Source organism: Mesoplodon mirus (assembly GCF_964341445.2).
Source record: "Mesoplodon mirus genome assembly, chromosome: 2".
Taxonomy (NCBI): Eukaryota; Metazoa; Chordata; class Mammalia; order Artiodactyla; family Ziphiidae; genus Mesoplodon; species Mesoplodon mirus.
The window spans coordinates 125,409,243-125,436,066 of NC_138977.1; the positions used below are offsets into that span (position 1 = coordinate 125,409,243).

The following is a 26,824-nucleotide window of genomic DNA, read 5'->3' on the forward strand; positions in this document are numbered from 1 at the left end:
GCTGCCATTTGCGGAGCTCCCCCTCGCGCCCCACACACCCTGTGTACAGGCTGGTGGAGGTGGGGCCACCATGATCCCACCTGCTCCCAGGGATGCCGAGGCAGGGGGTTGCTGACTTGCTCCAGGTCGCACAGGACGGGGCAGACGTGGGGTGTGAGCTGGGGTCTACGAACGGAGCCCTGACCATCCCCTCCTTCCTGACTGTTCCCCCGTTGAATTTGTCCCTCCGAGCCAAGGCCCAGAGCAGGTACCATTCATCCTGGGTGGCCTTCGGTCCTGGGGCCACCGTCCAGGGAACAGAAACAATGAGTCCGTTGGCTTTCCACTGAGCAGACAGCTCTTCCAAGTGTCGGCCCTCTGGGTGTGGAGAGGGAGGTATGTGCAGCCAGGCTTGAAGCGGTCCTTTTGTCCTTGCCGGAGTTTCAACTGCTGGGTCTGTTTTCATGGTAATTGTGTTTGTGCTCTGGCCTAGATCCCTGAGGTGAATGTTGCGTTGTCAGTAAACGGAACGAGTGATCGTGGTTTTCAGGAAGAGGCTTAGGCAGGATGGCACGGGACGCGGACTCCCGGCCCGGTGTGAAGGGCAGCGCAGTTTCCCTCAGGTCGCTGTCTCTCTGCACATCGTGGCCTGTGCCCCTGCGCCCCCGTGCAGCACTGGTGTTCCCGTTGCCCAGTATGGTGGAAGCGGTGCCCTGCAGCGGGTCCTTGTGGTGGTGGCGGCCCTGGGTGCGGGCAGGAGGGGTAGGAGTCTCAGCAGTGTCACCTCCTCCGGGGCCACAGGACAGTTCCGGGGGTGCTGCCAGGCCGGGCAGCCTCTGTGGCTTTTGCAGAGCGAGACAAGGTCCTCGGCCAGCGGAGGCTGCCTGTGTCTGGGCAAGGTGGTCTGTGAAAAGCAGTGGTCGCCATCTCTGCCTTGTGAAGGTGTCTTCTTCTCTGATAAAAAGCCAATCTGAAGTGCAGAGTGTGGTGCTGAGTGTTCAGGTTCCTACCTCTCTCCATCCTGCTTAGGCTGCTGAGGGAAACTAAGACCATTTTCATACAAGTTAGCATAGGCTACTGTGCGGGTCCCCAAGGCCACACCAGGAGGACACGCAGGGCTCACATACACTCAGGGCTCTGATCCATCACAGTGAAGGGCTGTGAAGCAGAACCACTGAAGGGAGAGGGCCTGGGGGCGAGGTCCAGAGGAAACAGGCGCCAGCTTCCAGAACCCCATCCCGTGGAGTCACGCGGGCCGCACTCCACCCCCCAGCAACATGCTGTCCCCAGGGAAGCTCGTCAGAGACTCAGAACCGGGGCTCTCATTGCAGGCCCGCAGGCTCCGCAGGCCCCTCTGCTGGGCACACACTGAACTCCAGCCCCGGGGAGGGGTGAAGGGTGTCAGCACAGACACAGCAGGGTAGGCCCAGGGAGTACCCCATCCCAACACCCCAGCTCCCGGATGCCAGCCCGGGGCCAGCCCCGCACACAGGCCTCGCAGAGGGCTCTGTTCTGCACAGCGGCCCGACCGCATCGTGAGGCCAGCCTCTCTCGGCGCCCCCCCCGGCTCTGTGAGGCTAGCCTCCGCGTGTGCTGCGCCCTAGGACAAGGCTGTGGCGGAGCCGGTCAGCCGGCTGCTGGAGAGCACGCTCAGGAGCAGCCACCTGCCCAGCAAGATCGGAGCCCTGCATGGCGTCCTCTACGTGCTGGAGTGTGACCTCCTAGACGACACCGCAAAGCAGCTCATCCCGGTCATCAGCGACTATCTCCTCTCCAACCTCAAAGGCATAGCCCAGTGAGTGGCAGCGGCCAGGACCTCCTGCTGCTGTCTCCCTCCAGGGCTTCTGTCTGACCAGAGGTGGGGGGCTGTGAGAAGTGATGTTGCACATTTCAAAGCGTATATCAGACCCCGGCCGTATCATGGGCAGGGGTCAGCAGGAACCCAGGCGGCCACCCTTCTCACAGGGACAGTGGCTGAGGTCACTGAGGCAGGAGGACACCACGTGCCATCAGGTGGGAGTAGCCACCATGCGTGGCTGAGCTTGGCCCTTGTCTCGTTCTCAGCTGCGTGAACATCCACAGCCAGCAGCACGTGCTGGTGATGTGTGCCACGGCCTTCTACCTGATTGAGAACTACCCCCTGGACGTCGGGCCAGAGTTCTCGGCATCCATAATACAGGTGAGCGGGAATGGGCGTGGGCTCCGTGCTCTTGGACCTGTGCAGTGGGCCCTTGGTTGTTTTCTTTTGGGGGAAGTAGCATGAGCGACAGGAGGCCAGATGTGGCTCTTTGACTGGGAGGTCTTCCTTCCTGTCCAGATGTGTGGGGTGATGCTGTCTGGAAGCGAGGAGTCCACCCCATCCATCGTTTACCACTGTGTCCTGAGGGGCCTGGAGCGCCTCCTGCTCTCCGAGCAGCTCTCCCGGCTGGACGCAGAGTCCCTGGTCAAGCTGAGCGTGGACAGAGTGAGCGTGCACAGCCCGCACCGCGCCATGGCGGCCCTGGGCCTGATGCTCACCTGTATGTACACAGGTGAGCAGGGGGCCACCTGTGCCCGGCGGGTCAGTGCCGCCGAGCTCCGGATGCACAGGACGCAGACCACAGGCCCCTCCAGTTCTCAAGGTTGCAGAGCTGTGCAGGTGTCGGAACCCCGCCTGGGAGAGGGTCTGCAGACAGACCCCTGGGCCCTGTATGGCTGGGCTGGGCCCTGGGGTGCTGGGGGCTCCTGCCACCTGGTCTCAGATCATCTCTAGGGGTTTAGTAAACTCCTGTGTGAGTTCCAGGCCCTATTTACAGAGCCTGTCCAGTTTTACAAATGAAAAGAACTGAACGGCTTTGTTTCAGGAAAGGAGAAAATCAGTCCAGGCAGAACCTCAGACCCCAGCCCTGCCGCCCCTGACAGCGAGTCAGTGATTGTGGCCATGGAGCGTGTGTCTGTTCTTTTTGACAGGTAAGAATGGAGCCCGCCCTGCCCTGCCCTGCCCTGGAGCTTTAGCAGGGAGCTGCTGCTTCCTACACACCCGCTCTGCTCTCAGCCCGCCGCTGGGGGCTGCCTGCTTCCTGCCTGTGCCCTGAGTGTGCTCGCGCTGCCCTCGGGCTCTGCTCCAGCCAGCAGTCCTAGGACCCCAGCACCCGGGTTTGGACTCGACTGGCTCCAAGGCTGTCCCCAGTGCTGGCGTGTCTGCTGAAGGCGAGGGGCAGTGCCGGCCATGTGGTGGTGTTGGGAGGGCCTGTAATGAGACTGGGCGTGCAGCCCTGGTCAGTAATGGGACTGGCGGTCAGACCTGCTGCCTTGTGAGAGGAGTCTTGGAGCCACATTAGCAGTGGCTCAGGAGGCTTCAGTAGACCGTGGTACAGACTTAAATGACAGACATCTTTGAGAGCCTGCCCCAGACGTGTGTGCCCTTGTGTCCAGGACTGGCTCAATTTGCAGTCCTGCAGAATGGGTGAGGGGCCTCGTCCGGCTTTGCCCCAGGCCTCCTGGTCCAGGTGACGTGCTGTGTCTATGGCCTTGGGGCAGCCGACTCTGCACCACTCAGCCTTGCAGGTCTGGTCAGCTCGGTCAGCAGGAGGCCATTTGGGGTTTCACAAGAGCACACTTAGCAGGACTTTGTCCGTCTGCTCTGGCCAGGTGAGGGGTTGTGGGAAGCTGAGCGCGTGGGCTGTTTTCACGTTGAGCATTGAAAGCGTTTACAGTCATTCTTCCCTCACATTCATTGGGCCCCTCCACGGTGGGCAGAGGCGCCCACGCTCAGGCCCCTGCCCACATGGGGCTTGCGTTCCCATGCCTGCTGGTGGAATAAACACTTCAGCCAGTGCAGTGCCGGCGTTCAGCCTGACCACCCTCCAGACACGCGGGGGGACAGTGGCTTGACAAAGCTGACTTTCAGTTGTGAGTGTCGCCCATGCTGGGTAGCGGCTGGCGTCCGCAGGCAGGTGGGTCAGGCGCGCCTGGGCCAGTTTCTGGGTCCCTTCTGGTGCTTTTCAGTCACACATAGCTTTTATGTACAGTCGTCTCTTGGTATCCACGGGGATTGGTTCTGGGACCCCCCACGGATTCCAAACTCTGCTGATGCTCAAGTCCCTGGTATAAAATAGTGAAGTACAATCTGCCTCTGTATCCTCGGGCTCTGCCTTCATCCAGCCAACCGCGATTGAAATTCGGGTGCGGAACCCATGGATACGGAGGGCCAACGGTGTGTGCTAACGGTACGGTAGCATGAGTAGCCTGCTGGCCGCCTTCCCAGCTGGCACCTGGAAGGACGCTGCCCAAGATGCCCGCTGAGGGTGTGTTGAGGGGAGGTGGCAGGAGGGCACCAGGGACAGGCGAGAGAGAAGGGAGCCTGGCCAAGACGCCAATAGGTTCCAGGAGCGTGTGGACACTGGTGAGGGCAGGCCCTAACGAGGACGCAGTTCTGTTACGACTGACTTAATTCCCCCATAATGCCACTGCCCCAACCATTTCTGCTTGGTACTTCAGGACCCCTTTTTGGCTTGGGGGCCCCCGCGCAGGTGGGGAGCCCTGGGCAGGTCGGGGCTCTGATCCGTGTCTCCTCCCTGCAGGATCAGGAAGGGGTTTCCCTGTGAAGCCAGAGTGGTGGCGCGGATCCTCCCCCAGTTTCTAGATGACTTCTTCCCGCCCCAGGACGTCATGAACAAGGTCATTGGAGAGTTTCTGTCCAACCAGCAACCGTACCCACAGTTCATGGCCACCGTAGTATACCAGGTGAGGGCCCAGTGCAGGGGAGCCCCAGACCAGGTGCCTGCTACCCTCTGAACATGCCAGCCCCGGGGACTTGCCAGTTCCTCCCCTTGAAGCCAGGCACCGCTCTTTCCCCGAAGCTGGTGTTGACAGGGTGGCCCCCCGGGGCTCTCCGCCCTTGCAGGTGTTCCAGACTCTGCACAGCACAGGGCAGTCATCCATGGTCCGGGACTGGGTCATGCTGTCCCTCTCCAACTTCACACAGAGGACCCCAGTTGCCATGGCCATGTGGAGCCTCTCCTGCTTCTTTGTCAGCGCTTCCACCAGCCCGTGGGTTTCGGCAATGTATCCTTCCCTGGGTCCTGGGGCCCCGCGGGACGTAGCACCCACAGGGGCAGCACTTCCATCAACATCCAGGCTGACGTTTGTGTTAAGGTTTTGGAAACCTAAGCTCTGCAGGAAGCCCAGGTGTCAAGGTGTTGTTTACCTTAAGCCCCAAGAGAGTAAGCCGTGGACAAGGAGACAGAAAACCGTGTGTTCCCCACGCCGAGCAGGAGGGGCGGGGCCGGGGTGTTGCTCTGTGGAGTGTGGGGGGGTGGGGCGGCCCCGCAAAGAGCTCCTCCCGCCCGCTCCTGGGCCTGTGCAGCTGGGTGTGTCCCTCGTGCTGCTTCTCGTTATTCTTTGTCACGTGCCTCTATCACTCTGTTGGGTAAAAGCTTAAGTGAAGATCCAGTTCCCACCCCCAAGATGCTGCCTGCCAAAGGGACGTTCCCCTCCTGTCAGCCGCCCCAAAAGACAGACCGCAGAGCAGACAGCCGTGCTGGCGCTGTCAGCGGCCCGGGAGGGCAGCTTGGTTCTGCCCTCGGTGCATGGGTGCCGGGCCAGGTAGGTGCTGCCCAGAGGAGCGCCCTCCGCGGGGGGCTCTGGCTTCCCAGAGCCAAGGTGGGAGGCAGCTGCCGCCTCCACCCCGTCCGCGGCTTGGCTTGGCTTGGCACTCGGCGCTCCCGGGTCGTTGGCAGGCCTGTGTCGGGACAGGGGTTCCTGGGGAGGACGGGAGGCAGGTCCCCCCACACTTGCAGCCTTGCACCCTTAACCGCCCTGCCAGCCTTCCCCACGTCGTGAGCAGGATGGGCAAGCTGGAGCACGTGGACGTGCACCTCTTCTGCCTGGTAGCCGCGGACTTCTACAGACACCAGATAGAGGAGGAGCTCGACCGCAGGGCCTTCCAGTCTGTGTTCGAGGTGGTCGCGGTGCCAGGAAACCCGTATCACCGCCTGCTGGCTTGTTTGCGGAACGTCCACAAGGTCGCCATGTCCTGAGCGCCCACGCGGGCAGAGGCGAGGTGGCGCCAGGACTCGGGGCCCCGCCTGCACCGCGCGGCTCGGCCTCACCGCGTGCAGGGAACGTATGCAGGAATCTTTGGGGTTGAGCCTGAGTCCTTGCAAGGGGCAAGAGCAGCCGTTGCTGACCCCCCGTGCTAGAGCTAGCGTTAAATGCCAGTCGCCCGGTGTGTACTTCCTCGCCTGCGGCCTGTTCGCTGTCACCGGGTCCCAGCTGCTCCTGCCTCGGCTCTCGCAGGTCGGCCGTTAGCCCCTCTGCTGTCCCGCAGGCGGGAGGTGACACCACGGGCCTCCCAGAGCACCGCCCACATCTCCCCAGTGAGGCACGGGGTCCTGGGGTCTCGCTGGCTCCCGGAGGCCTGCGTGCCGCGCTGGCGTCGGGCCTGGGCAGGGTGGGGTGGCTGGGAGCACGACGGCCCGCGCCGTTCTTCCCTGTCTGTTTTCTTCTCAGGATTTAAAGTTTAATTATATCAGTAAAGAGATTAATTTTAAGGTACCTTTCTATGCCCGTGTACAGTCTGTGCGTTGCTGAGTCTGTGCTGCATGTCACGGCCTCCCGAGGAGGTCGACAGGAGCCCCTCCCTCTCCCTCCACGAGACCTTACTCTGGCGTTCCTCTCGCCCAAGCCCTAGTGCCCCGACACGCCGCCCTTTTTTGTGCATTCAAGTTTAGTTAGAGTTTAGGGAGGTGTTGGCGTGCTGATGTCTGACCGGGAGTTCCCCCTGACCCCTTACGAGTTGGGAAGGTTCCCCCGTGGCTGTCCTGGTCGTGGGCAGTCAGCTCTGGGGCACAGACAGCTCTCAAGGCTCTCCCACCGGTGACGGGTGGCTCCTGGGCACTTAGCTGACCAGGCCGGCCCGCCTGGCCACGAGCAGCCTCTGTCCTGACCAACACTGTCGTCCCCCCGCTCCTGTCCTGACCGGGGCTGCGCTCTACCCAGGGGCTGGCCGATGGGTGTTGGGATCCGAGTCCCCCGTGTCCCTCCTACACAGTGGGGCCCAGATGCTCGCCTGGCCTGGCAGCCCCAAGGGTGTAACAGCGTTAGTTGTCTGCGCCCCTCTTGGTCAAGAGCAAAGCTTGGAGTCCTGGCAACTGTTTGAGAAGGGCCCAAGCACCTCCTCGACTCCCTTTCAGTCCATCCGCGGGGCCTCCTTTCAGCACAGGAGGGTGCGGATCTGTGCCCACTGGACCAGTGGTGGGGCAGGAATGAGGCCAGCCAGGGCTGCCACTTCTACCCCAGGCCCCAGCCCCTGGACCAGCTGTTTCTGGGCCCAAAGCAGCCACATCATCAAATGCACACGAGGCGTGGACAGTCGAGTGCCCTTGGCCAGGGGCTGGTGGAGCGCTTACGGGTGGGGCTCTTCAGGTCCCCAGAGGCAGCCAGTCATTTGGTCACCATCATGCTGGCCAGTTTGGTCATGAGCTCAAGTGCAGTCAGGTTTTGGGTGTTTCACTGGCAAGTGGAGATGACTGTGAAGCTGACTTCCAGAGTCTGCCAAGGGGAGGGGTCCTTCGGTGCACGGTTAGCTACCCTCACATCTGTCTGTGTGATGTCTCACCACAGCACACACAGCTGCGGGCGCAGACCCAGGCCGCTCCCACCCCCAGAGCTGCCGGGTTTGAGGCCGGCTGGGGTCAGAGTGTGCGGCCAGGGGAGGCTGTGGAAGCCCCTCCTCAGAGCAGCCCTTGGCTTTTCCTGCCTGCCCCACCAGCGCCCGGCAGAGGCCTCGCCCGGCCAGGGCGTGAACAGTAGAAATGGGTCAGAGGTCCAAGTAGGACCTTGGGGAGGAACTCCTGACTCTGAACAAGAATTGAGAAAGTCACCGCTCTCTCTCCCTTTTCACTTTGGACTCCCACGTTATTTCAGCAGCTCCGAGATGGACGCATCACAGGCTGACGTCCCTGCTTAGATGTTTACGCTTGTTAGAAATAGCACTGTGAATGTAAAACTGGGAACCGTTCCCCTTAGGAGTCAGCACCAGGCTCAGCTGAGTTTGGTGGGTCCTCCTTGTCACCACGTGACATGTAACAGCCAGTGCTTAATGAGGGGGCTTGAGCCCAGCTCTGGCCCTAGGTGCCATCCCAAAGACTTGCCAGTGTGCCCCCGAAATGGATATGAGTTTATGAGTGAAATCTCTTTACCCGTGGATGAGTATGTGTGTACTGTGTTTGTATCTATATTCATCAAGACACAGACAGGCGAGGCCGCTAAGAATGGCCGTCAGTTCTCTGTAGAAGCCAACCTTCCTTAGACCTGCCCTGTGGAGTTGGCTGCATGGGGTCATTAAAATCCCACGGAGAAAATAGTCCCCCTTGTCAGCTCTCTGCAGAAGGGACTGACTTTACCAAGTTCCTGAAAGTCTACGGCGAGCACCAGTCATACTGCCGATCCAAATTGTGTTGAAAAGTATCGTTGATTTGATCGTCAGGTTTGTTTTCTGTTTTTTTTTTGGGGGGGGGGTGGTTTTCCTGCTGGTGACACAGGAAAGACTTGAGTGAAACCAGGGTAGGGCTGGTGGGCGATGCGCTTGCGCACCTTCTCGGAGCCGTGCCTCCCGGGCGGCCCCCTGAGCCAGGCAGGGGCTCTCCAGCCCCCTACTGCCCTTTACTGCTGGCTCTCCCACCCCTGCAGCCCTGTATCCTCTCAGGAGGAAAGAAGACGCTGAGGCGCCTCCAGACACCCCCAGTGTGGCATCAGAGGAGGCCCTGAACCCCAGAGGACCCCCTTCGTGGCCGGGCGTCACTGCCCAGCCCTGGGGCGCGGGCGGCTCATCCATGGAGCCGAGGGGAGCCCCTGTCGGCACGGGTTCACAGAGCTGCGCTCGGCCGTGTCGCAGGGAAACTCCTCCGGGGCCGCGTGGCGTGGGCCAGTTGTCTGTGGTTTGCAGGTGTGGACTCGGTTCCATCTTGATAATGTCTCTTCCTGGCACGTGGCCTCACTTTGGCTTTTGTCCCCCTGCTCTGTGGCCGAAAATGTAGCTCCTGGCCAGGGTGAGACTCGGCTGTTCTGCCCGCTGGAGCAACAGGCGGGGATGCGAAAACCACCCCGAAGGCCACCAAGGCTCGCTGGGGAGCTCGGGGTGCACCTGCGAGGAGGGGACCACGGGCCTGGGCATGTGCTCAGCAGGGAGGGGCCGCTCAGATGTTGGTGACAACCGGAAGGGGCCTGGAGGGTTCAGGGGCACTCTTCCCCAGTGCCTGGCACTTTCTAAAGCAGCTGAAGCAACCCACTTCCCTCGAGTGCTTGTGGGAGCATCTGGCCCCAGACAGTCACTGCAGGGTGACCCCTGGCCCTGGAGGATTGTGGCCGTCGTGGACCTGCCGAAGGTGGTTGGGCTCTGAGCTCAGTGGGGCCACCTGCCCGTACTTGCTGCCTTGAGCCATGGCGGAGTGGCCATCGGCAGGGGTTTGAGCTCATGCTGCGCCGCCGCCACTGTCCCCGCCGTCCCTGCCATGCTGGGCACCAGCAGGGCTGTGATGGGTGCGTCCCAGAGCCTGGCCCAGAGCCTGGCCCAGAGCCTGGCCCAGACGTGACTGTCTGCGAGAGGAAAGGGAGGTCTGACGTGAGATGTACCTTTTAATTTTTTAAACTGCTACAAACATTGTACTTATGAATTAAAAGAAAAGAATTAAGCGATAACTTGCTGGGTGAGGCCTGCTTTGCTTGTGGAGAGCCTAGACCCCGCGGTGGGAAGGCAGACGTTGCTGCCACACCAGCACGAGCCCAGTGCCTCGGTCGGGGGCAGCCGGTCCGGGTGGCTGGCCGTGCGGGGCTGAGGAGGCAACCCGCGGGCCACCTCGCAGGGGGCCTCCTGCCGGCACACGAGGCCGTGAAGGCTGCAGCGGTTCTGGTGGAATCTCCCAGGGGCCGTGGGGTTTCGCCCGGAGCCCTACCCTGGAGGGGCGGTCAGGGCTGGCACAGGTTCTGGGGGGCTTACTCGGGGGCCACGACCTGACTTTCGAGCCCCTCATGGTCCAGCTGCCCCTTCCGCCTCATTGGCCATTGGCTCCTGTGCTCCTGGGCAACAGTGTGAGGCGATGCTGCCCTGTCCATTTGAGCTGGTGAGTTCTTCCCGCCTGAAATGCTAGCTCCTCCTGGAAGTCTTCTCCACTCAGCTGAGTGGGCACCGTCCTTCCCAGCCCCCGGGATCCCCAGTAGTGAGTGTCACAGTCATCTCGGGGTGCTGGTGATTGCCCACCAACCTGCAAACACAGAGACCCTGGGCTGTGGGCTGCCCTGGGCAGCTGCTTCACAATGTCTGCTGAAGTTCCCCCAGTTCTGGGAAGTGGGCGGCCCTGAGCCCGACCGTGGTGGGTGCCCCGAGAGACAGCCGAGCACGGGTGGACTGGCCCCTGCCTGTGGTCACGGCCGTGTGACCGCACACGCCTGCAGACAGTGTCTGGATGTGTGCAGGCGCCGCAGGTGCGGGCAGTGTTGGCAGGAAGCTGCTTGGAGAGCGTTTGGCTGCTGGGCCTCGTGGACGGGCCGCACAGGTTCGTTTCCACCTGAGTTGCTCTACGCGTTTGGGAAGGTCATGTCGCCTCCACAGGTGTGTCTTCTCTGCGACACACCTCCAGGGCCCCTTCAGCTCACCCTTCAGAGCTGCCTAAGCTCTACCCGCCCCTCCCTGGTCCAGGCGAGGCAGCCAGACCCTGGCCGGCACACCTGGTCCACCTGTTGTTTCCAGAAAGGAAATCCCCAGATCCCCTGGAAAGAAGTGACGGCATGTCCCCCGCTCACCCTCCAGCCACCGTGCACAGGTGCCCTCGGTAAAGGGCAAGACCCCTCTTGTCTTCAGAGGAAGCACTTGCTTCCTGACCTGACACCTGAGAGCCCTTCTGGGTCTGGGGGTGCCTGGCCCAGCCTCACCCCTCAGGGTAGCCTGGCCATGGACCCAGGCACCGCCGGATGGGGCATTCTGCCAGGGCCCGGGGCCTGTGGGCACAGGGTGGGCCTGCTTTGTGGGGTCACCAGGGCTCTTGGGAAACCATGAGGGTGTCCTGCAGTTTCCACGAGCTTGGGGACCTCAACAGCCTGGCTTCTCCATCTGGATGGCTCATCCCCACTGGCCTTCCAAGCAGGAAACCCGGGGCCCGTCACGGCCACGTCCTCTAGGGGCCTGACACTCCCAGGCCTTCACCCCACGCTGTGGATGGGATGGACCACTGGCCAGGCCTCCACTCCCCCGGCCCAGGGCGTGCTCGGAGGCTGGCTGGCCCAGTGGAGCCGTCGGGTCAGGGTTGGGTTCTGCCTGCTGAGGCGGAGGTCTGGGATCCCGTGCACGTGGGGAAAGGATGGTGGTGCCGGCACGCTCGTCGCCCCCTGGCACCAGGGAGTCCATCCTCCCGACCTGCCCTCCTTCAGCTCTGCCCTGCCCACGCCCGGGCCTGGACCCATCTCCCACACTCCCTGTGCTTCCCTGCCTCTGCCCAGCTGGGGAGTCTTCCTCGGCCAAACCCCTGCCTTCAGAGACGGGCTCAGCTCACCGCTGCCTGCTCCCAGGAGGTGCTGGGGGCCCCTGAGGGATGCCCCTTCCTGCTCTGAGCCCCCGCGGGGGGAGGCAGAGGCCTGTGCCGAGGTTCGCAGCCCTGCCCAGCCGAGGGCACGCAGGCCCACCCATGGGGCCGCTGGGAGCTGGGCCTGCCTCCCCCTCCTGCCTGGCTCCTCCTCGTCCTTGGACGCCGAAAGTGAGGGCTCTGCTTCCAGGAGCGTCCCCCGGGCCCCCCTCTCCAGGGCTTCCGGTGCCCCTGAAACCTGAGAAGAGACGGTTGGAGCCCAGCCTTTTACCCTGACTCTCCTGGACATTTGGCTGGGGGCCTAGCAGGGGGTGTAGATGCCTCCTCCGAGCCATCTGGCTGCCAGGACCCTGAGCACGGGCAGCGATGCCTCTGGGCCACAGCTGCTCTGCTGAGGCATTGGGACCCGCTGTCCTGGGGTTGACAAGACCAGGTGCCCTGGGGCAGCAGCTTTTCCTGATGACGATTCACCAGCACCAGCCAGGCCAGCACACGGGCCTCTGCCCTCTCCCAAAGCTCCAAGGAGGGTTTGGGTGGGGGGAGGGAGGGGGCAGCAGGTAGGGGCCCCAGGGCCTTGGAGGTGCAGCCTCCAGCCGCATGTCTGGCGGTGGATACTTGTCCAGAGAGGATGACTCCTGTGCTCTTAGCCCCACTGTAGGTGAGGACACTGGGGGGTGGGGGCCGACGAAGTCACAACCCAAGTCAATGGAGCTGGGTCTGAGACCCTGAGCCGGCTTTGCCTGCCTCTCCCTTGGCCCCCCTGCCCCTGGTGCTGGGATGCACTGAGACAGCCCTGCTCTGCTCTTGGAGTCGTGGTTGAAGAAAGGTCCACCTGGAGGATGGTCAGGGTTGGCACAGGCTCTGGGGGACAGAGAGCCAGCGCTAGGGCCACTTGGTAGGTTGAATCCTTCGTCTAGGGCAGGGCGGGGGGAAGGTTTCCTGGAGGAGGTGGGACTTCCGGTCACTTGTTCACTTGGCAAGTACTACTGAGTGCTCTCTGCCAGGTACCCCAGGCCGGAAGAGTGCAGCAGTTGTCAGCCTTCCTGGGCGGTGCTGTGTGGTGTCCCTGTGTCCCCAGAGAGGGAGGGTCCTCCACCAGGAGCTGTTGGCAGGCCCGGGGCCCTGACCCAGGGACCCCTGCTCCCCTCCCCCTCTGCACCCCAAGTTCTGACTGTGGGGAGGGGAGGGAGCCCCAGCCAGCCCACCCCATCCTGAGCACCTCCCCTCCTTCTGCCTAGGGCTTCAGCCCGCCTCGCAGGGTGTCAGAGGGCAAGCTCTGGGCACATGGGTACGGCCGGCGTGGGGGGGCACCTGGGCGGAGACTCAGGGACGCCTCGCATCCCAGGCTCAGCTTCCTTGTCCTGGGACGGCTCAGACCAAGAAGCTTCTGTCGTAGTCAGGCCTGAGGAGGGCCCTCTGTTGAAGGTGGAGGTTTTCGGCCTGGACTCTGTGCACCCTTCCCCCCGAGTTCAGGCCACCCCAGAACCCCGAGGATGCCAGGCAGGCTCATGGATGGGCACGCTGGCCCATGGGCCTGCGGGTGGGGTGGGGGCACCACATGGCCATCGCGGTCTGTCCAGCAGGTGTGAGGGCTGTTGCTGGCAAGCCACCTGCTTGAGTTTTAGGTTCAAAATGTTCAGTCCCGATGCCTTAGGTGGCCCTTCTCTCTGAAGCCCCCACAGGCTCCACTGCTCTGGTCTTCTGCCCGGCTAAGTCTTGGTCCCCTGGCCAGTCCCGGTGGGCACTCAGTCTCCAGGCCCTGCCGAGGTGGCAGCCCATCCCCAGCCTGGCTCTCAGGCCCTGCCGTCCTGCCCTCCCCGTTACAGCCCCACCACCTCTCACTGCCCATCCCGCACGTGCTCTGGGCCGGGTGGCCTTGCTGCCTCTCTTGGCCGGTCCTTCTGCAGAGCTCTCCTTCATCCTCCGCTGCACCACCTGGCTGGTGCTGGAGGTCAGTGTCCCTGTCCCCTGAGCCTCAGGCAAACACTGGCGGAGGCCTGCTGAGGGTGGGTGGCCGGCCAGCCAGTGCCGGTGGTCGCTTTGTCCAAGGTCAGCATTGGGGGGCCTCCAGGAGAGCTAGGAAGCAGCAGGGGCATTTGCCCAGGACCAGGGGCAGAGGAGGCGTGACAGTGTCCTTCACGGGGAGCCTGGCGGCTACTGCACAACACAGATCAAACCCAGCCCCGAGCCAGCCTGCCTGGTTCAGAGCCCAGCTTGGTTCCTTGGCCACAGTGTGGCCTCACCTCTGTCCCTCAGGCTATTCATCTGGAAAATGGGAATAACAGCAGCGCCAGCCTCCCTCACAAGACTGCCGTGAGGATCAAAGTAGAAGACACAGATGTACCAGACATACTGCACTTAGAACAGTGCCCAGTGGTCAGAGAGTGCTCGAATTCTTATCACTGTCGCCTTAGCAAGCGTCACAAAGCTGGAAGGCAGAAAATAAATGGCTGGCTCAAGGCAGGTCCAATGTGCAGGAGGGAAGAAGGACCAAAGTGTATTGAATAGGAAGACTTCAGGGAGGAGCTGATGCCAGAACAGGGTTTTGAAGAATGAATAAGAGTTTGCCAGTAAGTCCAAAGGTGAAGTCTAGGCAACCTGCTGGGAAGGGAGGGGATTTACTTGAGGTCGGTCCTTCGTTTGTTCATGCCTTTATTCAGCAAGGCTTACCCAAGCTGTTTCCTGTGGAGTCCTGGGGTACAGGAGCAGCCCACCCATCCAGGTGGACCAGGCATGTCTGGGTGTGGATAGTGCTGATTGATGCAGGGCGGTCAGGGCTGCAGTGGGGCTGCCCGTGGTGGGAGGGATCCACACCACCTGCTCCCAGCTACTCTCTGGCCTCAAGCACTGTGCCGGCTCCTCAGCCCACCCACGTGTCACCCAGGCCAGCAAGCATCCCGCCTGCAAGGAGGGGAGCAGGCAGACAGTGGCCGAGCCAGGGGTCTGCTCGGGGCTGGAGCCCTGCCCCCGCCCAGCCTGGTGGTGGTGGCATTTGTACCATAAGTGTGAGTGTGTTGGCCGGAGGATGGCTGTGTGCAGGGCATGCAGGTGGGTGGGTGTTGGTGCACACGCGTGTCCCTGAGAGTGTGTTCCTGTGTCAGTCTCCCCGTCTGTCTGTCTCTGCCCCTCCCACCCCTCTGTCTGCAGTCTCTCCTCCTCTGGGTCTCCCTCTTGGTTTGCCCGCGTCTCCTCATTTGGTTGCACCCCAGTCCCTTACCCTGGGCCCCTGCCTGTGTGAGCTGGGGCAGGGCAGAGGCGGGGGCTGCGGCCTGGACCCCACCTCTCAAGAGCCTGGTCTGCCCAGCGGAGGTGCCTCGTTTGGTGGCCTGGGCCGGCCAGCCTGGCGACAGGGCTGGGGCGCGGGGCAGGGCCGGGAGCCTGGGCCGCCAGTTTTGGGTCTGGCTCGCTCACTGCAATATTGATGGCCCGTCAGGGCAGCCCTGATTCCTGCGCTTTCAGTTAAAAGGTTTCTGTTGTTGTAGCTTATGCAGTTGCTCTGTTGCTATGGAAACGTGACATCAAAATGACGTTTCCCGTTTAAAAGCTTTTAACTAAATTCCTGCCTGTCAGATGTAGGCCCCATTTTGAGCGAGGAGCTGCCTTCCAGGAGCGGGGCTCCCACCGCCGTGGTGCTCAGGCCCCACGCGGCCCGGCCCGAGCACGCTCTTTAACCCCGCAGGTGCCCCCGGCATGGCAGCGGCCGAGGTGCCCGGCTACCTCGTGTCCTCGCAGACGGAGAAGCACCGGCGGGCCCGCAACTGGACGGACGCGGAGATGCGCGGCCTCATGCTCGTCTGGGAGGAGTTCTTCGACGAGCTGAAGCAGACCAAGCGCAATGCCAAGGTGTACGAGAAGATGGCCAGCAAGCTGCTGGAGATGACCGGCGAGCGCCGGCTGGGCGAGGAGATCAAGATCAAGATCACCAACATGACCTTCCAGTACAGGTAGGCCCACGGGCACCGCTCTCACCGCCACGGAGCCCCAGGGTGCCCCAGGCTCGCCGGGCAGGCGGTCCACACAGGGACACCCCCACCCCCCGCCCCGGCCGGCACATCCCCGGAGCTGAGTCAGGAAGTGGGGGGTGGTCCTGGCTTTGTGTAAGCGAGAGGGGACCTGCAGAAGCCATGGGGGAGGGGAGGAGGGAAACCGAGGCACAGGAGGGCCGGGCTGGGGCTGACCCCGGCTCCCCGGGCCTCGGCCAGGGCACCACCCCCCAGGCCTGCGGGCCACTCCCACTTGACCCCCCAGGCTTGGCTCTGCTCCACAGGGTGGAGGGTGCTGCTGTGTGGGCGGGAAACCGAGGCCGGAGGAGGCTCAGCCACCAGGCCCGCGAGCCGGCCTGTCCTGCCGCTCTGTCATCTTCAGCATCCGCTGAGCCTGCTGTGAGCACGGCACAGCGCTGGCCTCAGGGCCTGGGCGGGGGCATGGAGGGCTCACGAGGAAGCCCCGAGTGCCCAGGAGGGTCCGCTCCCAGGAGGAGGCCCCCTGCCCTGGCTGCCGTGGGAGGGCCCGGTCAGGGCCAAGCATGCAGCTCCGGCAGGGGCAGCTCTGGCGTCCGGGACGGAGCCCTGTGGCCCCACGTGCTCAGCACCTTGGAGTGTGAGGCCAGGCCTATCTGCAGGGGCTCAAGATGAGGAGAGGGTCACAGGGAGGGCAAAGGTCAGAGGTGTGGAGTGGGTCAGGGCAGGTAAAGGTCAAGGAGGAGCTGGGCTCTAGGGGGAGAGTGGCACCGAGAGCACGGGCCCTGGGGGCAGCCTGGGCAGTCCCCGAGAGCCTGTCAGTGTGCGGGTGGCGGGGGGGGAAGGTGCCATCTAAGGGGCCGTGCAGGGACCCAGCTGGTCCCAGCCCAGGCTACCTCTGGCCCTCCTAGTGGCCACCGTGGGCAGGGGCACAGAGCAGGGTGTGGACAGGGCCCTGCAGGTTGGCCTCGGGCACCTTGAGCCACACCGCGGGTGAGAGGACCCTCACCCCGACTCCCATGCCCACCTCGAACAAGCAAGGAGAGACCTCCCCCCTCCTGGCCTGTCGCCCCCGGCCCGTCTGGAGCCTGGGGATGTGCAGGGGCTCCCCAGGGCCCTGGGCAACCAGAGGCTGTTTCAGTTGCATCCATTTAACTTTTTCTGGCCCTTGGAGGTCCTGAGCCTGGCCTGTCTGAAGGCCCATTTCTGACCCCCAGCTTGACCCCCAGCCAGGCCTCGGGGCGGAAAACAGGCGGCTACTGGGGTCCAAAGGCATCCCAGTTGCTTAGGTAAAGTCTGTCAGATTCCAGCCGCTGGCTCCTGACGGGAGGGCCGAGTTGCGTGTAGGTGCACCTGCCCCCGGCCCCGCCCCGCACCGTAAGGAGGGAGCTGCGGAGGTGACGCAGGCTGTCTTACGGGGCTCCTGTCTGACTCCATAGCTCCAGGGCCCTGACTGGTGTCTAGCCGGGTCATTCATTATTTATCCTGAAAGCTTCTTCAGAGTCCCAGGGGAGGGATTCTGTTCCATTCCTGGAAGAGAGATGTGGGCCCCAGAGGCCACAGAAGATGAGGGTGTGGCTGAGAGGGCCCAGGGCCCCCTCGCGGACAGCACTTCACAGTTTAGGAAGCACTTGCACACCGTGGTACCTGTCAGCTCCCATTCACCCATGGGGAAACGGAGGCCCAGAGCAGGAGAGGGTCTTGCCCAAGGCCACACAGCCCCTCGCAGGCCAACGCTTTGGCTGCATGACTGGTTCTTTCTCTCTCCCCGCCGCCACCCAGAGCCTCCCACAGCAGAGACTTTAGATATTTTTTCACGACAGCTTTTTTTTTTTAAACAATCCTTGTTTATTTATTTTTATTTATTTATTTTTTGGCCGCACTGCAGGGCTTGCGGGATCTCAGTTCCCCGACCGGGGATTGAACCTGGGCCCTCGGCAGTGAAAGCGCGGAGTCCTAACCGCTGGACCTCCAGGGAAGTCCCGAGACAGCTTTTTAGATATTAAGATTGTTAAGGGAATTCCCTGCCGGTCCAGCGGTTAGGACATGGCACTCTCACTGTCGCGGCCCAGGTTCAATCCCTGGTTGGGGCACTAGGATGCCGCAAGTCGCTCAGTGCAACCGGAAAAAAAAATGCTGGTTAAGGAAGCCTGGGGGTGGCCCGGTTCCATGGGGGGTGTTTTGTTGGCACACCGTTCAGGGGCTCCCTGTGCCGGGGCTGGCCTTTCCTCATTTCTCCGAGTAGTGGGCTGGCTTGAGTTGACAGACCAAGAGCTGGGGGGCACCTGCGGAGGGCCTGGGGGGGGAGCCCGCGTGGGGGCTGGGCCCCAGGCACCATCGACCACCCCCTGTGCCCATGTCCGTGTCGCCCTCTGCGGGATGGACGGTGGTCCGTGGTCAGGAAAACGGAGCGGCCTGCTCGTCCCCACGAGGCCTGTCCCTGGCTTCCTGCTGAGGACACTCTGCTTGCTGGGCGCTGCTCGAGGGCACGTCCTGCCTGGCTCCCCTCTGCCTGCTGCCCTGAGCCACACACCTCCATGGGGGACGACTCTTTCAGGTGGTCAGCTCATTATCTCCAGTGACCAGTGTGACCGGCGGCCACACCCTGGCAGGGAGCCCCTTGTCAGAGACAGAGGCCATCTGGCCACGGGGAGCTCTGTTGCTCAGAGGCCTCCCCACAGCGGGAAGAGCGAGGGGCAGGAACATGGGGCCTGGAAGCTGAGGCTGGGGGCCCAGGAAACCCTGTGGCTTCTTTCCTGGCCTGGCTGGTGCTGCCCAGCTGTCTTGCAGCCGCCTCTCCCCATCCCTCACCTCCCAGGGGACAGCCAAGGCCCAGGGACCTTCAGGTTCTGTCTGCAGGGGTGGGGGGCAGGATGCAGGGCCTCGGATGGGCTCAGGCCCACAGTGGGCAGAGCTGTACAGTGCAGACCCTGGGCCTGGGGCCCGAGTGGGGATGGGGGATGTCAGGCAGAAGGGACCCCGTCCGGCCCAGCCCCGGTCCTCCTGGTGCCTTCAGCCAAGAATGATGTCTGACAGCTTGCTGTTTGCCAGTCCCCGGGTGTTTTCTTAAATCTTCCCGAGAGTGACGAACATGTGAGGAGCTTAGTTTGATCATCCCCATTTTACTGATGTGAAAATGGAGGCTCAGAGAGGTTAATGGACCTGCTGATGGTCACACAGCAAAGCAATGGAGATGAGAGACAGACTCAGATGTGCTGGACACTGAGGCCTGTGCTCTTACCTTCTGAGCTTCTTGCTCCCCAGGGCGTCCTCTTTAGAAAAGCACGTTTATTATATGACCGTATTTTACGTTTGCATTACACATCATATTACATTTTATTCCCATGTTGGTATTATACCATATATTTGATTATTGCCGGTTAACTTATTAAAAAGCAGTATTTGTTCATTGCAGAGAGTTTAGAAATTCCAGAAAAGCAAAGAGAGGATGAATGAGCCCAAGGTCCCGGCATTCACACTGGGGCACGTGCATCCTTTCCAACATCCAAGGCGGTGTAGGTCCCGAGCCTGACTTCTTGCTGAGTCCCACGTCACCTTGGCCCTGGGGCCTGGCCAATTTTTCTGGGGAGGCCTGGCTGCCACGTGGCTCCGCCAGGTCCGGAGCCCCCAAGTGCCCCTCCGCCAAGGGCTGGGCAAGGCAGGGCCGGGAGCAGCTGTTTCTCACCCTTGGCTCTTGTGTCTCTCGTTTCAGGAAATTAAAATGCATGACAGATAGCGAGTCCGTCCCGCCCGACTGGCCCTATTACCTAGCCATTGATAGGATTCTGGCCAAGGTCCCCGAGTCCTGTGATGGCAAACTGCCGGACGGCCAGCAGCCGGGGCCCTCCACGTCCCAGACCGAGGCGTCCCTGTCGCCGTCTGCTAAGTCCACCCCTCTGTACTTACCGTATAACCAGTGCTCCTACGAAGGCCGCTTCCAGGACGATGGCTCCGCCAGCTCCTCCAGCTTACTGTCCCTTAAGTTCAGGTAGTGTGTGTGCTTCCCTCTCTTGCCTCCACACCAGCGGGGCCGGGCGCCCGCCCTCCGGAGAGGGGGCTGAGGGCCGCGAGGGGGCTGTCCTGGCGGCGGCATCCTCTGCCGGCCCGGGCCGGCCGCGGAAGCCTAGGCAGTATGCGCCAGCCCCCAGGGGCAGGGAGGCCAGAGACAGGAAGGCAGGTGGTTCCCGAAGCTTGGGCTGTCGTGTCCACAGACTGGGTGCATCTCCTGCTCCATCACCGCTTAGCTGTGTGGAAAGTCCTTGATCTCTCTGGGCCTCAGCCTCCCTCTGTGAAATGGGGATAAATCAGGACCTTCTCCAAGGAGGGCTGGGATTAGAGGCGAGCACTCCCGCCTTCCCTCGGCTTCTGGCTCTTGCGCTCCCCCTACCCCAAGCAGACCGTGCCCTGGGGTCCCCTTCTGCCTGGCCTGGCCGGGCCGGCTGGTCTCTCAGCACCGGGGAGGGGGTGTCAGGCTGAGCCTCCAGGGTGTGCTTGGAGCCTGGCTGCAGTGGGGGGACGCAGCCCCTCTGCCGTCCACAGCGTCCTGCCAGGCATGTGCTGACCCCGCCTCAAGATGCCCTCAGTCAGGTGTGTGGGAGACACACCCCTGTGGTGTGGGGGCCGGGGAGCCAGAGGAGGTGACGTTTGGGCTGGGCTTTCACGGATGAATAGGAGTTGGCCATGGGGGAGAGAACAGGAAGAGTGTGGATTTGAGCCGTGGCCCTGCCTCCCCTGAGCCTGGTCTCAAGTCTGTCAGATGGGAGTAGGGTGGGATGAGGAAGGCATCTCTGGGGGCCCTTCCAGTCTGACACCCCCAGTCTTGGGGGCTGCTGCTCGGTTTGTTCTCAGCAAAGACCCCAGACAGAAATGCCTTTGCTGGTGGCCAGGCCAAGTTGCAGGGAAGTCTGAGATTTACGGACAGTTGTTTCCATGGATTGAGCCCAGTTCCCAGACAGACAGCTGCCCCAGGCGTTGCACTAGGACCGGGACATGGGGCTATTCTCCCTCTTGGGGCCGAGCCCTGCTCTCTGCCCCTGAGGTTGGCGGGGTCACGATTCTTCTGCACAGAAGCAGAGGGCCTGGGCTCAGGGACGGGCAGGATCTTGGGGCCTGGTGGGGTTTGGCAGCTCCCTGCCCACCTGTGGGGGCCGGTTAGACCCGGGATGGCCCACCCCCGAGCAGAGATCCCAGGGCATGCCCACCCAGCTCAGCGGGTTTGGGGGTGCCCTCGTGGCAGGGACACCCCGCCTCCTAAGCCTGCCCCCCACTTTGTGGTGGGAGGGCCCGGCCCTCACATGCGTGGACGGTGGCCCAGCTCCCCGTGTGCCCAGTGGCGGCCGGGAGGGTCGGGCAGGCCTGGGCTCCATGGCCAGCCGTCCACACACCGGCGCTGTCCTTCCAGGTCGGACGAGCGGCCCGTGAAGAAACGCAAGGGACAGGGCGGCCACTTGCAGAGGAAGAAGCTGCGGCTGCTGGAGACGATGCTGGAGGAGCAGCGCCGGCTGAGCCGCGCCCTGGAGGAGACGTGCCGCGAGGTGCGCCGCGGGCTGGACCAGCACAGCCTCCTGCAGGCGCAGGGCCTGCAGCTGCAGGAGCGCATGATGAGCCTGCTCGAGAAGATCATCGCCAAGTCCGGGGTCTAGGCCGCCCACCGGCCCCCCGCCGCCGCTCCCGGTCGGGCCTTCCCTCCCAGGGGCCCGGGAGCCCCCAAAGCCTCGGTCTCCAGCATTAAAGCCCCCCGGACACGCGGCCGGGGCCCCAGGCTCACTGCAGGGCAGCTGCCGGGAAGAGCATCCCGGAATCTGCTCTCTGGTATCGTCACTGTCGACGGTACTCGGAACGGCTTTTGATGTTAAATGTGTCATTTTCATCACTGCCTGGAAGCGGAGGTCACGGTGCAGCCTTGGAGGGAGGTGGCAGGCGGTCCCTCCCAAGACGAAGCAGGTGGACGCAGCGCGGGGGCAGGTGTGTCCCCCTCCCTGGGTCTGCTGCGTCGGCCCCGAGAGCCTCGAACACTCGGGCCAACCCCAGAGGCCCGCACCGCCTTCAGCGGCCTTTTCATCTGTCCCCCCGGGACGTCGGGCGTCCCGACGGCACTAATAACAGCGGTGACCCTGCCCTCTGGGGACACCCTGCCCTGTTCCACCGTCTCTGTCCAGGGATGCGGCGGGGATGAGACAAGGCCCAGCCTCGGGGAGCTGACACTCGGGGGACAGGCAGGCGAGTGAGTGGAGAAGCCAGGTAACAGCAGGTTGTGAAAGTGCTGGCAGGGCAGGGCCGGGCTGGACATGGCACACATAGCCGGCAGCCATCCAGGAGCTGCCTCCCCGGGAGGGAGAGGGGCTGGGGGTGGAAGCCTCAGCACTGCAAGATCTGCCGGCAGGAAAACCCTTCCAGAGCCCCCCGCCACTCCCCAGTTCCTCCTGAGTCTCATCCGGGCCCAGGTGGCTGAAAGAAGGCACCACAGGAGAGATGGGGGTTACGCTTTGTTCAGGGCCTCCTTGGGGACGTAGCCTGGGACGCCGCCACTCCGTAGCTCTGAGGACGCTCTTCCAAAAAAGTGAGGAGAAAGAAGCCTCTTGATATGTGACTTTTGGTAGGAGATATGGCAGTCAGGTCCCAGTAAAAGGTCACAGCTAGTCACAAAGAACAGACGTCTCAGTTAATGGCTGTAGCGCTTTTCTCTGTATGGGAAGAACTGATTCATTAAAACTCTTGCTGAGATACATGTCTACCTGTCCGAGGGCCTGATTGTTTGTCCAAAGCACAGAGTACCCCGTCACGGTCTTCACGTCCTCTGTCTGGAGTGTGGAGGGCTTCGTCCTGTCACCTTTTTGGGGGGGTGGGGGCCATGCCGTGAGGCGTACGGGCTCTTAATTCCCTGACCAGGGATCAACGCCGGGCCCCCTGCGGTGGAAGCGCAGAGTCCTAACCACTGGACCGCCGAGGGAGTCCCCATCCTGTCGCCTTGATCCCCTCGCAGGGTGCACTGTGGCTCCACCCCCGTGCCGCTGGGTGATGAGCAAAAACCCTCCGTTGCTCTGTTTTACAAGGAATGTCTGGTTCACCCCTGAACTAGCAAGTTGCTGCCACACACAGGGTTCTGAGGAGACACAGTGGGCGGGTTAGTGACAGGTGACTTACAGGGTGGAAAAGTTCCTTCTGACCATTGCTCAGCAGACTGTTGGGATTTTTTGTGGGGCTGCGGGGTGGGGAGTGGAAGCCGGGGCCCTGCAGGAGGCTGCCTCAGTCTCCCTGTGTGACAGCCACCAGCTCATCTGAACCTCCAGTGACCCTTGAGGGCAGCCAGGCAGTAACCAGGGCTCTGCTGGTGTCAGAGCACCCCTGGTGAGCCAGGTGGTGTAGACGCCTGTCTGCTGGAGGGAGGGGCTGGGTGTCCTGTGCAGCGTGGAGGGCGGGGCCAGGTGGGCAGGACGGCCCACCGGGACCCCCTCGGAGAGCACGTGCTGTGGACTCAAACCATTGCACTTTGGGACTGAAGCGGTGGTGTGTCTGGGGAATGTTTACCCAGCTCTGCAGCAGGGGTGGAGCCCTGCTGTGTCAACTTGCAAGTATTCCCACGAGCCCCAGCTGCTGGGAGTGCCCTGCCGGGTGTGCCCTGCCGGGTGTGCGCTGCTGGGAGTGCCCTGCCGGGTGTGCACTGCGGGGTGTTCACAGTGGCTCCCGCATCCACCACAGAGGCCCAGAGCCTGGAGGCGCCTCATGCTGAAGGCCTGTGTTTGGGGGCTGCCCTGGCGAATTTCTAGCTCTTAGACAAGGCACCAGCACGGGAGCTCACTCAACCGACACTGGGCCCCGGCCAGGCTGGGCCTAAGAGGGTCTGGACTGAACCCCGACAGGCAACCAACCCCATCAGGGTGGTCATGCCCAGAAGCCCTCCAGGAGGGGTGGATCGAGTCATGTAGCAGAGTCTTCACCTTAAACATCTTTGCGTTCCTAGAATCAGGGTCATGAAGTATTAGTATTTCAGAAACTGCGAGGCCTCAGTTACAACATGTAATTTTGCTTTTTTGCATTTGTCTTTAGAGGTAATTTGGTCTGTTTTCTTTTCCCTGCTCTCTCCATCAGAGTTTGTAATTAGTGCCCCTTCTGCGTCCTTGGTGGAATCAGCTTATCCCTGTCCTTGGTCTGGACAGAGCCATTTAGGGTCCAGCGGAACTCAGCTGAGAACCGCCCAGGTCGCGCCCTTCATAAACAGTGTGTCTTTAGCCACTTTCCAATGTCTTCTACAGTTATTGGTCCGTTAAGGAAGGAAAAGTGGCAATCAGTAAATGCTAAAATATTTGATAAGATTCAGCAAAACAACATGTTAACACTGACAAGTAAAATCAAGAACCAGACAACTGTGCTCACTTTCACCATTATTATTTTGTTGCCTTGACATTTATCGCTAATGCATTAAGACAAACAGAATAAGCAGGATAAGAGACGAAATGAAGAAATTAAAAATACCTTTATTTTCAGATAATATTTTTATATACCCAGAAAACCAAAGTACAGAAAAGATCAAGAGCACTTTAAACTACCTTAGACCCGTTAAATATGAGGATGGAAAAATTCACAGTTATGATTCAAAGCTATAGAATATCTACAAGTGAATTTAAGCAGAAAGGTATAGGATTATATGAAGAAAACTATTCAGTCTCATTGAAAAATGCAAAACAGGCCTCCTGCCTTCTGAGATGGCCCACACTCTGTCTGTGAAGTGTGTTTCTCCCAAGGCTGTTCTCACCTTTTGAGACAGACTGCATTATGTCTATGGAATGTGTATCTCTCTAAATAAATCCACTCTTACCTATCAAAAAAAAGAAAATTTAAAACAATATCTGAGCATGTGGAGAGACTTAGCATTCTCCCAGAAACTCCAAAATATAATATAATTTTATTAATGTAATCCCAACTCTGCTCTCAATAACCCTGCACTTCTTTGTTTTGAAATGGATGGAATTATTTTAAAATTCACATGAGAAAAGAATAGGGCAAAAGCTCCGAGGCCGATAAAAGTGGGAAGAGGTGCTCAGCTCCAGGAGGCATTGGGAAAATATGAAATTAAATGCGAACATGCATTTCACACTCGTGAGATGGGGAGAACATCAAGAAATGAAGACTCGGACACGGCCGGTGGCCATATAAACTGATGCAACTATTCCGAGGAGCCATCTGGCATTTCCTAGTAAAACTCATCAGCCGGGCCGTTCCCACACGTGCCAGCCCAGGGCTGAGTTCTCAAACCGGGGCCTCAGGACCCCCATAAATAACACTCTTCAAAATTATTGAAGATGCCAAAGAGCTTTTCATTTATGTGGGTTCTAACTGCCAATATTAATACCTGATAGATGACCTTATTAGAAATTAAACCTAAGTTTTAAGAAATATTCACTTCAAAATAACAATAAACTCACTACAATGGTAACCTAAGTAACAATTATATGGAAAATATGTTTTCCAAAACAAGAAGTTTTAGCGAGAAGAGTGGCATCATGTCCTCAAATCTCTGGCTTCAGAGAGGTCGGCGTCCACTGTGGCACATGGCTTGGTTGGAAAATGTGAGAGAATCTGGGAAATCCAGACTCACACGGTTACACGTTTGGGAAAGAAAGTAAGGTTTAATAACATCTGCAGGTCACGGACGTTCTTCCTCATGACAACACCCAAACTCAACAAGCGGTGGTCCCCCTCGGGCTGGTTGCAACGTGGAATCTGAAATCGTATCGATGAACTTTCACTTCTGTCTTATTGGAATCCATCTGTCCGTCCTGCACCTGCACCAGTCCTTATCCACATTTGTTCCTGTGACATCACACACTGGGCATTTGGAAGATAACGGATCACCAAGCAATGGAGGTGACAGTCATGTATCAAAGTGTCACTTTTGTGAATATCACCGTCAGTCTCAGCAGAAAAGTCTTTAGTTTGGTAAGTTGGCAAGCTTATGGTGGCGGATGCAGGGTTTTCAAAATCCCAGTCTGCATGAAAGCTTGAATTTTATTATTGGTCACAAACACTCCGTTTTCCTTGAAGGGACGGGCTCACTTTGTCGTTTTCAAGAAAATGTCTGCCAGGTCTGAATAATCAGAGCTTCTATCAGTCCTTCTTTTAAGTAGAAAGTTGTTGCATTAAAATGTGTGTGTATTTTTCAGCCAGCAACTCAAACACCTGCACACGTGCTTTTCCCCAACCTCCCCTCAGGCCTGGAACTGAACTGCTTTGTGTGCATCTGCCATTTGGTCACACGGCAGATTAAGCCATGGACTCAAGGGCCAAGATTTGATAGAATTAACCCTTCTCCAGCAGGTGCTGCCTCTGAGGGCCCCAGGCAGCTTTCTGACACTGTCTTCTGGAGTGTTCCATTGGAACCGTGCTGACCTGAACTCCTCACCCCATGTGGTCCCAGGGTCCCAGGGTCAAGGGTGAGGTTGTGTGAGGCTGGGAAGGCGGAAGTGAAGGGGAGTCCAGGATGCTCTGAAGGCCGCGGTGGCTTGCGGTCATGGGGGGTTAGGGGCATCGACGCAGCAGGGGAGAGACACAGCTGTCTCAGCTGATCCAGTTTGTCTGGTGCAGTGTAACTGGCCACATGAGCCATTTCAGGGAACTAGTTCCACGGCATTTTGGGGGCACCTGCTCAGGTTCAGGTGCTGTGATACTGTGTCTCTGCCCTCAAGGAGCTGAGGACAGACCTCAATTCCTTCATTCAAATCTCTGCTGTTTGGTGTCGAGGTTGATTCAGGTTTTCCCCTGTAACAGACAATGCACCGAAGACCCTCCCTCCCCTCCCTCATGGCGGAGCCTGCTAAAGGCCCGTCAGTATCCATGCTTTCCTTCCTCAATGACAAAATGCTTATATTATTCTGGGCAACAATGTTCCAACTAAATCTGACCAAAGTCCCTTGCAATTTAGGGTGACAAGTAAGGCATCTGAGGAAGTTAGGTGCAAATTCTAGGAAACCTCCTTAAGAAAGTAATAGGCAGATATGTGTGTTTTTCTTGCCCTTTCCCCACTTTCTCCTGCTTCCTGCCCAGCAACAGGGGAGATGGAGGAGATGTCTGGCTCTCCAGCAGCCTTCCAGGACTATGAGGCCCTCTTGAGGATGAAAGCCACAAGCCCAACAGATCAGAAAGACTGAGGGCCCTGGCATCTGCCTGCACCGTGAAGCTGCTGTGTGGGTCTGGCTTCTCTTATGTGAGAGAGAAATAAAATTCCATCCCATGTCAATGTTATTTCCAGCCTCTGTTTTTTGCAGCCAAACTCAATTTTTAACAGAGAATTTAGTACCAGAAAGGGGAAAGGGTATTGGCAACAGCAGCTCC

General features: G+C 60.3%; 2 protein-coding genes across 5 annotated transcripts in view; both read left to right on the forward strand.

Annotated features, from left to right (window-relative positions):
* HTT (huntingtin) overlaps positions 1-6,516 on the forward strand; it is a 138,443-nt gene extending 131,927 nt beyond the window's left edge. For all 4 annotated transcript variants that reach the window (XM_082611066.1, XM_082611065.1, XM_082611067.1 and 1 more), the window contains 7 exons: positions 1,584-1,774; positions 2,044-2,158; positions 2,297-2,510; positions 2,823-2,928; positions 4,542-4,704; positions 4,865-5,025; positions 5,786-6,516. In XM_082611066.1, the coding sequence (XP_082467192.1) occupies positions 1,584-1,774; positions 2,044-2,158; positions 2,297-2,510; positions 2,823-2,928; positions 4,542-4,704; positions 4,865-5,025; positions 5,786-5,999 (1,164 nt within the window). In that variant the 3' untranslated portion in view covers positions 6,000-6,516. The remainder of the gene's footprint in view (positions 1-1,583; positions 1,775-2,043; positions 2,159-2,296; positions 2,511-2,822; positions 2,929-4,541; positions 4,705-4,864; positions 5,026-5,785) is intronic.
* Positions 6,517-15,212: 8,696 nt separating this feature from the next.
* MSANTD1 (Myb/SANT DNA binding domain containing 1) lies at positions 15,213-21,138 on the forward strand (the record flags this gene model as incomplete). The annotated part of the gene is made up of 3 exons (XM_082611139.1): positions 15,213-15,481; positions 19,209-19,484; positions 20,898-21,138. The coding sequence occupies exons 1-3, from the start codon at positions 15,228-15,230 to the stop codon at positions 21,136-21,138; spliced, it is 771 nt and encodes a 256-aa protein (XP_082467265.1). The 5' UTR covers positions 15,213-15,227.
* Between the last annotated feature and the right edge of the window lie 5,686 nt (positions 21,139-26,824).